Genomic DNA, 12965 nt, shown 5'->3' with positions numbered 1-12965 from the left:
CGTTTTTAGAGTTTCTAGTTCTTTGATGAAATTCTCAACCTTGCCTTTTATTTTACTGCATAAATTAAGCATAGTTTTGTTAAAGTCTATGTCTGGATCCCTGTGGATCTGTTTCTATTATCTGTTATTTCTTGTTTTTAAATCACATCTTGCTCTCTTGTATATCTGGTTATTTTTATTGAATGTCAGACATTATATATGAAAATTGTTAAGGTAATTACAAACTCTGGATGATGTTCAGCTCTTCCAGAGAGAATTTATCTTTGCATCTCACTGGTAGCAAAGAGCATCAGCAATCCTGGATGACTTTAATTTCTTCAGAGGTTGAGATGAGATGATTTGAAGCTGGGTGCACTCCCTTTGAGGCCTAGTCCATTTCTGATTTGCCTTTATTCTGAGGATATAGCCCTTTGGAGTCCCAGTCCAAAGCCTGGGGGTTTACCAGGCTCTCCTTCCTTGGCAAGGCCTAAATTTCGATTTTTATTCTGCTAGCTCCTAGAATTTTTTAAAAACTCTACTCAATTTCTCAGCCTCTCAGTTGCCTCTTCCAGTAACGACATCCACCTCCAGGGAAAACACAATTCCACATGCTAGGCTCACTTTTTTGGCTTTCCTTTTTTTCCTGGCTCTCGGCTCTTTAATTCTTTGCCAACTTATTTGCTCTCTGATACCTTCAGAAATGTGGTTTTATATTGACTCTGGGTTTTCTAGGTATTCTTAGCTGGGAAGTGGGCCTGCATGCCTATCCTCCTAAACAGAAAGGGGAGCTCCACGATGACCATGAGCAGCACAGTCTCTGCTCTCTGGGGTCTTGTTCTCTGGTTGGGGGAAAGTTTGTGGTAGAGGCTGGAGGCCGGACGCCTGGACAGCTTATCCTGAGGATGGCAGGAAGCAGCCTGAGCAACTACACAGCTCAGCGTGCCCATTTCATAGATGAGGAAATAGGTCCAGAGAAGGCAAGAGACTTACCAAAGGTCACAGAGCCAAGTAATGACAAAGCTCTCTGGAATTTGGACTTCCTGAAACCCCGCCTTTGAGTACTTTCACTACACTAGGCTTTGGGAGAGCTGTATTTTTTGTCATTTGCTTATTTATTTTTCTTTGTATTATACACATTTTCAATCATGCACAGAAGTGGAGAGATTGGTATCATGAATCCTAATGTTTAGCCATTGCTCTGCTTTAACAATTTTCAAGATACAGCCAATGTTCTTTCATTTGTAACTCTGCTTCTCCCAGCCACTGGATTTTTTTTGAGGCCAATCCCAAACATCACATCACTCTATTCATCAATACTTTGGTTTGTATCTGAAGTACATCATACATAAGGACTCTTTCTTTCTTTTTCTTTGGTGAGGAAGATTGGCCCTGAGTGAACATCTGTTGCCAATCTTCCTCTTTTTGCTTGAGGAAGATTGTTGTTGAGCTAACATCTGTGCCAATCTTCCTCTATTTTGTATGTGGGACACTGCCACAGCATGGCTTGATGAGCAGTGTGTAGGTACACGCCTGGGATCTGAACCCATGAACCCTAGGCTACTGAAGCAGAGCAAGTGAACTTAATCACTATACCACTGGCCAGCCCCTTTCTTTCTTTTTTTTTTTTTTAACATAGCCTTAATACCATTATCATACCTAAAAAATTAATACAAAAAGTATTGTCAAATATTCAGAATAGTTTAAATCCATTTCCCTTATTATGAAATTATAAATCGTTACAGCTAGCTGAGTTCATATTGGATTTCTTGTCTAGCAAGTTTGGGGGCTTTTGGCTCCACTGTATTTTTTTCTGTACCATCATATTGTTCTCCTAAGGGAGGAAGAATGAACAATTTCTTCCTAGTCTGTAGAAGAGCAGAGAGGGCACAAATGGCTGAAAGACATGGCCAGTGCCTCCTGGGGAGTGAGGGCCCTCCCCTGGAAGGTCTTGTGGGAGCTGGAACCTGGGACTTGGAGAAAGTCTGTTAGCCCCAGGCCCACTCCGTCAGTGTGGCCAACCTCGCCTGTTGGCAGACCGGGCACCCAGGGAGATGATATGGATGCTGCTCATCCCCGTGGGGCTCCATTCTCTCCTGAGAGCATAGGGGTGAATCAAGGATAGGTTTCTATTCCCTTCCAGCTCTGTCTTCTGTTCTGTGTGGAGGCCCAAGAGGCATACCAAGCAGAGAGAAGTGTAAACCAGGAGGACTAACCTTTGACAGCACGAGTAGGCTAGCCTCTGATAGTGGGACTAATACTGTGACAACCAAAGTTTCTTCAAGGACAGGCCTGTCCTGTTCATTTTGTGGTCCCATGCCCAGCTCAGGTCTTGGCACACAGTAGGGGCTTCCATCTTCACAGAGCCTGAAGTTGAAGTAGTGATAGCAGCCAGTATTTATTGAGCCAGGTCCTGTTCTCAGTGATTTCCATGTATTAATTCATTTAGTCCTCATAGCTACCCCATTAGGTAGGCACTTAATTATTCCCATGTTAAAAATGGTGATGCACTGAGAGTTAAGTAATTTTAAGTGGGAAGTAAAAGAAGTAAAGCCCAGTCCAAGCAATTCAGCTCCAGAGCCTGGCCCTTAAATACTGCAGTCCCTGTCCCACAGCGTCCTTTACAGCAGGGGTGGGGACTGTGGCCTGTGAGCCAAATCCAGACTTAAGAATATTTTTGACTTTTTTTTTTCATTAATATTTTTGACATTTTTAAAGAATTATTTAGGGGCCGGCCCTGTGGCTGAGTGGTTAAGTTCACACACTCCACTTGGCGGCCCAGGGTTTCCCAGGTTCAGATCCTGGGCGCGGACCTAGCACTTCTCATCAGGCCATGCTGAGGCGGCATCCCACATGCCACAAATAGAAGGACCCACAACTAAAAATATATACAACTATGTCCTGGGGGGCTTTGGGGAGAAGAAGGAAAAATAAAATCTTAAAAAAAAAAAAAAGAATTATTTAAAGGTGGTGGGGGCTGGCCCCGTGGCCGAGTGGTTAAGTTCACGGGCTCCACTTTGGCGGCCCAGGGTTTCGGCAGCCCAAGGTTTCGCTGGTTCGGATCCTGGGCTCAGACATGGCACCGTTCATCAGGCCATGCTGAGGTGGTGTCCCACGTGCCACAACCAGAAGGACCCACAACTAAAAATATACAACTATGTACCAGGGGGCTTTGGGGAGAAAAAGGAAAAATAAAATTTTTAAAAAAAAAAAAAAGGCAGGGGCAAGAGAAGAAGAATAATATGTAACAGAGACCGCGTACGGCCCACAAAGTGTAAATATTTACTATCTGGCCATTGACAGAGGAGACAATAAGAAGGGGATGTTGGACCTGCTCCCTTTCTCAGGCTTGCCTTGGTGGGTGTGGTGGGCAGACTAAGTTCCAAAGGTGAGACCAGCAAACAGTGCTCAAGACTTCCATTTTCCCAGGTCATGGGAGTCTGAACCATCTTGGTTCTGTTTCCTTCTCTAGGCTGAGGACATGAATGTCAAGTTGGAGGGGGAACCTTCAGTGCGGAAACCAAAGCAGCGGCCAAGGCCTGAGCCCCTGATTATCCCCACCAAGGCGGGCACCTTCATCGCCCCTCCTGTCTACTCCAACATCACCCCATACCAGAGCCACCTGCGCTCTCCTGTCCGGCTGGCCGACCACCCCTCTGAGCGGAGCTTTGAGTTGCCCCCGTACACACCACCCCCCATCCTCAGCCCGGTGCGAGAAGGCTCCGGCCTCTATTTCAATGCCATCATGTCAACCAGCAGCATCCCGGCCCCTCCTCCCATCACGCCAAAGAGTGCCCATCGCACCCTCCTCCGGTCTAGTGAGTGACCCCCCTCGGTGGCCAAGGGGGTAGGGAATGTGGGGAGGGAGGCAGCAGGCAGGGATGAGTCTCAGTTTATGGGGCTCCTGGGGATTGGGCTGCGATGCTGTGGGAAAAGGAGCCCTGCTCTCTCTCCTCTGAGAGAGAGGAGAAGGTTGTCCTGGTTCAAGTACACGTGGACGTCGGGGAGGGGGAGTGTGAGCCCAACTGCTGGATTCAAATCCCCATTCCGCCATTTGCTATTACATCTGTGCAAGTCATTGAAACTCCCCGGGCCTCAGTTTCTTCAGTATGTAAATGAGGATATTAGTAGTATTTGGTTGATGATGAAATTGCCAATATTCAAGTACCTTTAGATCCACAAATAGCAGTTTCCTATGGTTCAATCCTAATAGTGCCTCACAGGGTTGCGGTGAGATTCAGATGCATTAACACGGCTGAAGCACTTAACATCGTGCCTGGTGCATCACATTTGTTCTGAATATTGTGTGGCAGATCCTGTCTCCTGGGTCTCTTAAACAGTCATTTTGGCCAAGAGCAGACATTTTGGTTGGCTTGGGCCGTGAATTGCTGAAAAATGTTGCCCACTCCACAAAAGGATCCATTTCCCCTGAAGCATGGGATAATTCTATCTCAGGGTGGTGGAGAGGATTAAGTGGGAGTAACCACCACCACCAGGGTAGCACGGGGGTGAGGCAGCACTCTCACCAGATTAATCTCTGACCCTGACCTCACTCATGGTGTAGCTCTCTGGTGCCCCCTGGTGTCTGTGGGTGAGAAATGGCTCACCCTGGGCTGACTGGCCTTTGGCTGTCCCAGTTGCCCTGGAAGCTTCCAAGCTTCTCTCCCTGCCTGGGTTGTGCAGGAAGAAGTCACAGGAGAGACCAGATTGGCAGCAAAGAAGAGATCTGTCCACCCATGAGTATTTATTGAGCACTTGGGTATAAAGCCTTGAACTGGGTCCTGTGAGAGCCCCAGTAATGTACAGGACACTATGGTCTGTTCCAGAGAGAATACAGGGTCATTAGGGAGATGACATGGAAGTCTTGGAGACAGAAAAGCAGAGGTTCTGGGCAGTGTGGGATCAGCAGTCAGTGGGTGAAGCAGACCCTAAGCTCCGAAGCCTGCAGAGGCTGCTAGCCTGGGGTGGTGAGGAAAGCTTTCCAGAGAGGTGGGGCTAGGCTGAGCTTGAACTACAAAGGGGTGGGGGGGCACACTAGGCAGAGGAACTGAGTGGTGCAAAGGCCTGGAGGTGAGACTGCGCAGGGAGAATGAGCTGCTCGGAGTCTGCTAGGATGAGGGTCCCGGCAAGGCTGCGGCGGGAGGGCGGGAGGCCTAGCTGGAGGGGAACTGCCTTGAATGGGCCGAGCTGAGGAGTTCTGGTTTTATCTCACCTTGCAGAGGGGGATCAGCAAAGATTTTTTTTGGGGAGCAAGGCAGTATTTGGATCGTGTGGGGCATTAAGAAGGTTAGCTGAGGAGAAACAGAGGCAGAGAACCCGACAGGGAAGTGTGGAGATAATTATGACATAGTGATCCCCTTCACCACCTCGCTAGTGTGCGGCAAGTTTCAGCCCCTTTGCTGGAGCAAGCAGAGTTGAATGTTGGAGTTAGTTCTGAAGCGGGGGAGCTCCCGGGGCAGGGACACTGTGGTAGCAGTTGTAATAACTAGGCTTTGCACGGATTTCATTCAATCCTCACATTAAACTTAGGAGATAGGTAGTAATAGCCCCTTGTAACGGGTATGAAAATGGAGGCACCCATGTATTTGGTAAAGTCACAGTCAGTGGTCACAGAGCCGGGACTCAGGGGGCCTGATTTCCAAGTGTGACCCTCTGCGAGTCACTGCTCTCGCTCGTGCATACAGAGCAGCCACCTAAGGTGGGAGGGGCTTTGCTGAAGGGAGGAAGGGGACTTACCAACCTGCCTTTTGTCCCATAGATAGCGCTGAAGTCACCCCGCCTGTTCTCTCTGTGATGGGGGAGGCCACCCCAGTGAGCATTGAGCCGTAAGTGCAGCCCTGCCTCTGGCCCATGGTGTGAGTGGAGTCCAGTGGAGGCAGGCGGGCCCTGCGAGGAAGAGGAGGGTTCTGTGGGACCTGCGGAGGGCTGAGCAGGCCTCTCTGGGCTTCTGCAGTCAGCCCTGGCCTTTGCTGTCCCCACCCGGCTTCTGTGTGGAAGTCACTGGGAAAGGAAAGGACCAGCTCAGTTTGAATTTGCCTCTGAGGAGAATTCGAAGGGTAGTCCACGAGACTCTTTCCCTGTCCGTAAATCTGGGGCTTCTCCCTTTTCCGACCTGTGGGCCTTGGCTTTCTGGTGGTACCAGGTGCCGCTTGCCAGGCTGTCCTCACAGAAACCGGGTTTCCTTACACTCAGCTGAGGCCTTGCCATGCTCAGCCTCTGCCAACTTCTACATCTTCTCCCTACATCTTCACCCATCCCCAGGGAGAAAGTCAGGTTCCCCATCCCCACAAGGTGAGGCCTCACTCCCTGTCCTTTCCACCTCTGCAGACGGATCAACGTGGGCTCGCGTTTCCAAGCAGAAATCCCCTCAATGAGGGACCGTGCCCTGGCAGCTTCAGACCCCCACAAGGCCGACTTGGTGTGGCAGCCATGGGAGGACCTAGAGAGCAGCCGAGAGAAGCAGAGGCAAGGTGAGAGGGGACCTGAGCCAGCAAGTGAAGGCAGGCTGTTGGGCAGGTGGGTGGGCTAGGTCTAGCCCCCACCCAGCCCAGCCCTGAAAGTGATTTCTTCTCCTCCCTTCCCACTCTCTCTCCCAAATCCAGTGGAAGACCTGCTGACAGCTGCCTGCTCCAGCATTTTCCCTGGAGCTGGCACCAACCAGGAGCTGGCCCTGCACTATCTGCATGAGTCCAGGGGAGACATCCTGGTGAGACATTGCCCCCAGGGAAGGGAGGGACCCTTAGAGAGGCTGGCATGGATCCGTATCTGCTGCCCAGGAGCCAGGCCTGCTGGCGTGCTGATTTGAGGCAGGTGGGAGGGTCTGACCGAGTTGGGAGTTGTAGGGGCTCAGCCCAAGGGAGCCCTCGTTCTGAACTCCAGACTTTGCTGCACAAGGTCCTCCCGTCTGCCCTAGTCCCCGATACTGGGTCAGTGGGTCCCCACTCTCAACAGGGCTGTCACTGAGGGCCTTCTCCATCTGTGGCTGCCTGCTTTGGGGGCCACATGTTCCCTGTTAAGAGGCCCTCTGGCCTGGTTCCCGAGCAGCCTTATTCCCCATGACCTTACCATCCTGCCAGACCCTTGTCTTTCAGCAGTTAAGGGGGTAAGAGTAAATGCCCCTCCTACTCAGAGGCCTGAGGAAGCCCTCTGAATTTTGCCCACTGAGACCCCTGCCAGGGCCCTGACCTTTTCCTCACTTCTGTTCCAGGAAACACTGAATAAGCTGCTACTGAAGAAGCCCCTGCGGCCCCACAATCACCCACTGGCAACTTATCACTACACAGGTGGGTGGGCCTGGCCGGGGGTAGGCCTGGCTGGGGGTGGGCCTGAGGCCAGGAGCCTCAAGGGGTCTCCAGCATCACTGGGACCCAGCTTAGTGCTGGGTCATCCCTGGTAGGGGTTGGGAGGTGGGAGGAGGATAAGCCGAGAGTCAGAGGAAGGGAACCAACACCAAAGCTGGGGTAGCTCTCAAGGGGTTTCCTGTGCCCTGGAGGGGAAGGAAGAGGACGAGGGCAGGTGGGAGCCACTCCAGGCAAAAAAGCCCAGGACATGAGTACAAGGGACAGAAACCATGGAGTGCCATGTCCTGGGCACTGAGCTTTATGAGAGACATTGACCAAGTGGCACAATTATAGCAGCCACTTATTGACACCTGTTGAGTGGTACGTGTCATCTGTGTCAGGCAGAGCACCGAGGGTCCCAAACGTGTGATCTCACTTAGTCCACACCACAGTTGGTGAGGTGGCTCCCGTTGTTAGTTCCTGTTTCACAAGTGCGGAGAGCGAGGCTCAGAGGCTGAGCAGCATGGCTAGTGGGTGGCAGGAGCAGGATGTGGAGCCAGCTCTGAGTGCCTGCAGAGACTGTGGATGGATGCCTCCCACTCTCCTGCCGGGCAGCATTGCCCTCGCAGTGCTCACAGTCCCACCTTGCCCTGCAGGCTCTGACCAGTGGAAGATGGCTGAGAAGAAGCTGTTCAACAAGGGCATTGCCATCTACAAGAAGGATTTCTTCCTGGTGCAGAAGCTGGTGAGCTGGGGCTCTGTTTCAGGGGCAAGTGAAGGGCGGGAGCTGCCGGCATGATTTGGGGCTCCCTCTGCCAGTGGCCCTGCAGTTGCTTACCAAGCCCTCTTAGAAAGCGGTTAGGTCAGTGCCACTAAGTAGCCTCAGAGACAATATTCTACACCAAATGAGCAGGGGAAAAGATCATGCCTTTTCTCCACCTTGGTTCCAAGCCTCCTTCCCTCACTGTAGGGTAACGTGGCCATGCTCTGGGGTCTCAGTTCAGAGGGAGGCCTGAGTGGGTACCAGACCCAGTGGCGTCAATCTTAAAATAGTGACTTGCCAAAGGGAGAACAAGAAGAGAAGGAGGGCTGCAGGCAGAGTGAGCCATCCCCCAAGGGGCTGGGTACTTCAGAAGCCATGGTCAGTATGTGAGAGGAGAGGTCACTCTAAGATGAGGGGAACTGAGAGCGAGCAAGTGACTGTAAGTGATGTGTGTGGGGCTGTGCCCGGTTCCTGTCAGGCCCAGGGCTTCCTTCCAGTAACTCAGCTGACCAAGCAGACGAGGCCCAAGCCTAGTTCTCCGAGACTTCTGTCCTCTCCCCAGGTCCTTCTGGGAGAGTAGAGTGCTTTGCTAATCTACAGACTTGTGTCTTTCCACCAGTCTCACAAAATCTGGGCTATGGGGAGAGTAAGTTGTGTAGACTGCTGAGGGAAAAGGGCTTCCAAGAATGTGCTCTTTCCTCCTGGGATTGTAGATTGTGCTAGGGATGGCCCTGGGGACTGGAGAAAGTACTGATGAGTTCTCTTACAAGGGCTCTGTTGTGAGGATAGTCGTTTGCTGGGTTCCCTGATTGGGCAATACTGCCAGGAAGTACATGCTTGTGAAATTCACTGAGGCACCCCTAATGCCTTAATGAAAAGAGCAGACCATTAGTCACTCAAACAGATGATCAGAGAGCATTGACAGTAAAAGTGTAAACAGGATCTAATTAGTGAATTTATGACTTGGCCATTCCTGTGGGATGAAGCATATCTGTTTCCTCCTCAGGCAGTGACGACCCTCACTGACCTCTGCACTCTGTGAACAGGACCTCTTGGCTCCCAGTGCAGCCCAGCAGTTGCTGAGCAGTCTGGGAGCCTGGGGGGAGCGGGGGGAATCCGAGAAAACAGCCTCTGTGTATGGGAAAGTAGTCCAGAAACTAAACCTGGTGGCCAAATGGATTTCTGAAACGGCCGGGCTAGGATTTCAGAGTGGGGGCGGCCCTTGGAGATGGGCTAGTCTTACCCCACTCACTATTTACACACAAAGAAACTTGCCTAAGGTCACAGCCGTAGAGTGGCAGAGTTAGGAATAAGACTTTGGCCTCCTGCTTCCTCTTCAGGTTTTCCAGGGCTTTCTTATTAGTTTCCCTTGAGTTCCTCCCTGACATAGGACCATTTTATGTTTCTTTATCTTCACTTGTCCGTCACCACTCCCTGCAGAGGAATGAAATTGTCTGCCTGGATTGATGAAGACAGTCTGTGTTGCCAGGTCTAGACTGGTTTGAGTGTGGCTGGTGTCCATTTTCCTCTTTAACTTTTTATTTTGAAAAAATTTCAAACTTAAAGAGAAATTGAAAGAATAGTGTGATGAACACCCATATATGCCTCGCTTAGATTTACCAATTGTTAACATATGCCACATTTGCTTTTTCTCTCTGTCTCTATATAAACTTATACACACACCTATAGTGCCTCTCTGTTTTAACTAATCATTAAAAGTAAGTTACAGACATCATGACCTTTGACCCAAATATCTCCTAAAAACAAGGATATTCTCCCACAAAACCTCATTACCCAGGAAATTTAGACCAAAGGGGCCAGCCCTGTGGCTGATTGGTTTAAGTTCGCGCGCTCTGCTTTGGTGGCCCAGGGTTTCGCTGGTTCAGATCCTGGGTGCAGATGTGGCACGGCTCGTCAGGCCATGCTGGGGCGGTGTCCCACATGCCACAGCTGGAAGAACCCACAACAAAAAATATATACAACTATTTACTGGGGGGGCTTTGGGTGGAAAAAGGAAAAATAAAATCTTTAAAAAAAAAAAAAAGAAAAATTTAAACCGATACAGTAATGCTCTCTAATATGCAATCCATAGTCAAGTCTCGCCAGTGGCTCCAAGTGTGGTTTTTAGGTTTTTTAAATAGTGCTGAAGCATTGCTTCACTGAATTTGTCAGTGGTTTGTGCAGAGCAGGCACTGGAGAAATGCTTGTGTTTCCTGGGCTTATTGGGTTGAGTGTTTGCTAAGGTTAAGGGGGGATTTGCAGGGACGGGAAAGGCTGGAGTATTCTCAGGCAGGCGAGCTGAACCAGGAACTCACCTCAGTTTTGGCTTCAAACCAGATCCAGACCAAGACCGTGGCCCAGTGCGTGGAGTTCTACTACACCTACAAGAAGCAGGTGAAAATTGGCCGCAATGGGACGCTAACTTTCGGGGATGTGGATACAAGTGATGAGAAGTCAGCCCAGGAAGAGGTTGAAGTGGATATTAAGGTGACTCCCTTCCCAACTTCAGCTGCTTAGAGCCTGGGCTGGTTCTGAGGCCAGGGTGAGCTGGGAGCCTGAGGCCAAGCTCTCTGAGAGTCCCTGGAGGGCAAAGACAAGGCAGTGCCCCTGACAGCCCCAGGGAGCTGATGTCCTGGGCACTGGCCCTGGATCTTCAAGTACTCTTCTTTATCTGCCACTGTCACAGTGATCGTACATGGTCTTGATGCAGAACATTGTGGGAAGTTTCCCACAATATTCGCACCAGCGTCATCTTACTGTTCCCTCATAGCAGACCTCCAACACTGTTTCCCAAACTCCAGTCATTCTTGTATGACTGTTATGAATTCTGCTGTATCTGTAGCCTATCACATCACCATCATTATTTTTGTTATGTCCATATACCACTTGTGCTATTACTTAATATTTGTTTTAAGTTAACCCATTTTTTACCCAGAAGAGAAGCTTTATGTCATAATCATAAATAGAAAACCAGTATTGCTTGCCATAGAAGGTACCGGTAAAAATAAATATATATGAAAACCAAACAATGTTATTAAATTCAAGGTAGATACTGTTATCTGCCAAGGCTCTGAGACTGAGGCCTGATCTCTCTCGTTCAGTCTAGAAAAGGGTAAAAGACACATTCACGCCAACTTGAGACTTTGTCCTTGATATAATCAGGATTGATAGAGAATGTTGTTTAATTCTGTGTCCATGTATCCACCTAACATCACCTTGGGGTTTCAAGTCTATACTTGGTGACATGCTACTCTAAGACAGGGAGTGGTCTGGTCCTCATTTTGCAGATGGGAAGGGGGTGGAGAAATAGAAAGCAATAGAAAGATAGTTTAGAATGGAGCTCAAGGCTGCTGCCTGGCTCCACCAGACCACCCTGCCAAAGACATGTCTCCTGGACATATCCAGGAGGACAGGTGGCCTGTGGGGAGGGACTGGCATGCTCCCTCTCTGCCCCAGCTTGATTTCAAGTGCTTGGTCTCATCCTGAGGGCTCCTGGGCCTCCAGACTCTCTCCTTTCCCAGGCAGACCAGCTGTGGGAGGGTGTGGAATCAGTATGAGTCATAGCACAGGAGGCCGCACTGGGCCAGGCCAGGCAGGCAGGACTAGCAGGGGCCAGTGAGCAGAGTCCGTGCACTGCAGCTGTGTGACTGAGCTCTAGGCTCACTGCCCTCATTCTTGTCCCCCATAGACTTCCCAGAAGTTCCCAAGGGTGCCTCCTCCCAGAAGAGAGTCCCCAAGTGAAGAGAGGCTGGAGCCCAAAAGGGAAGTAAAGGAGACCAGGAAGGAGGGGGAGGAAGAGGTGCCAGAGATCCAGGAGAAAGGGGAGCAGGAAGAGGGGCGAGAGCGAAGCCGGAGGGCAGCGGCTGTCAAAGCCACACAGACACTACAGGCCAATGAGTCGGTAAGTGTGACTTCCAGTATGGGAGCCCAGGGCCAGGAGGAGGGCTGGAGCTGGGCCTGGGGGTGCGAGAGGGAGGGCAGAGCAGGAACATGATGAGGATGATCATCATCATAACAGCAGGAAATGTACTAAACACCTTATGCTGTTAACTCTTAATCCTCATAACCCTATGTGGTAGTTCCTGTCATTATTCTCATTTTACAGATGAGGAAATTGAGGTCCAAGATAAGATAGCTATTAGCAGCCTGACTGCAGAGTCTGTTGTTAATTTTTATACCATACCCCTTCTGTATCTGAGGCTCAGAGGAGAAAGGATTTGTGAAAACCCAGAAGGTGTGTGGGACATTGAAGCTCAGGCAGGGCTCCCCCTAAGAGAGCTGTGTCCCTGACAAGAATGTCTGAAACTGAGCTGAGACAATGGGAATAACAATAATAGCTCCTTACACATGTACAGTGCTCTGCCCGTATCACAGGCCAAGAAGCAAGACATACCGGCCAGAGCTGTTCCTTCTTGGAGAGAGTTCCCCCAAGAGAGGGAGGGGATGGAAGGGTCTGTTGAAGAACTACCATGAGAGTCATGTGTATCGTACGCTTATGCTTACAGGAACACCCCGACAGACTGCAGACACATAGCTGTTTGCTCCCTTCTTAGCCTTGGCTGTGTTCCTTCTCCAAGAGCTGTGCTCTGTATACATGCTCGATCGAATTCTGACTTCTGTGAACATTTTCCTGTGAGAGCCGACCCAGTGCACATACTGATGACTTCTAACGGTCATCTGGGGCTCCCCTAACCTGAGGCCCATGGTTCCCATACCCTGAGCAACACCTCTCCGGGTCTGCTCCTGGTGTCCTCTGCTCTCTGGCACCTGCTTGGCGTTTCCCATGCCTGGCTCATGTTGTCATGAGCTAGCTGCAGACATGTGTTATCCCTTCCACTAGACTTGGAGCTCTCTGAGGGCAGGGGTTCCTGTCTGTCACCTCTGTCCCCAACACCTGACACATCACATGGAGTTGAATCTCATTTATGGAATGAAGGCATGAATGG

The 12965-nt window shown here is 50.3% G+C and overlaps 1 protein-coding gene across 3 annotated transcripts in view; it reads left to right on the top strand.

Moving 5' to 3' along the window:
- The window catches only part of MIDEAS (mitotic deacetylase associated SANT domain protein), a 65760-nt gene that overhangs the window by 48387 nt on the left and 4408 nt on the right, over window positions 1-12965 (top strand). For all 3 annotated transcript variants that reach the window (XM_046647158.1, XM_046647156.1, XM_046647159.1), the window contains exons 4-11: window positions 3449-3794; window positions 5735-5801; window positions 6304-6446; window positions 6579-6682; window positions 7184-7259; window positions 7913-8001; window positions 10357-10506; window positions 11708-11920. In XM_046647158.1, coding sequence (XP_046503114.1) covers window positions 3449-3794; window positions 5735-5801; window positions 6304-6446; window positions 6579-6682; window positions 7184-7259; window positions 7913-8001; window positions 10357-10506; window positions 11708-11920 — 1188 coding nt within the window. The remainder of the gene's footprint in view (window positions 1-3448; window positions 3795-5734; window positions 5802-6303; window positions 6447-6578; window positions 6683-7183; window positions 7260-7912; window positions 8002-10356; window positions 10507-11707; window positions 11921-12965) is intronic.

This window comes from Equus quagga, chromosome 20, assembly GCF_021613505.1.
Source record: "Equus quagga isolate Etosha38 chromosome 20, UCLA_HA_Equagga_1.0, whole genome shotgun sequence".
Taxonomy (NCBI): Eukaryota; Metazoa; Chordata; class Mammalia; order Perissodactyla; family Equidae; genus Equus; species Equus quagga.
This window is presented reverse-complemented; position numbering and strand designations above follow the sequence as displayed.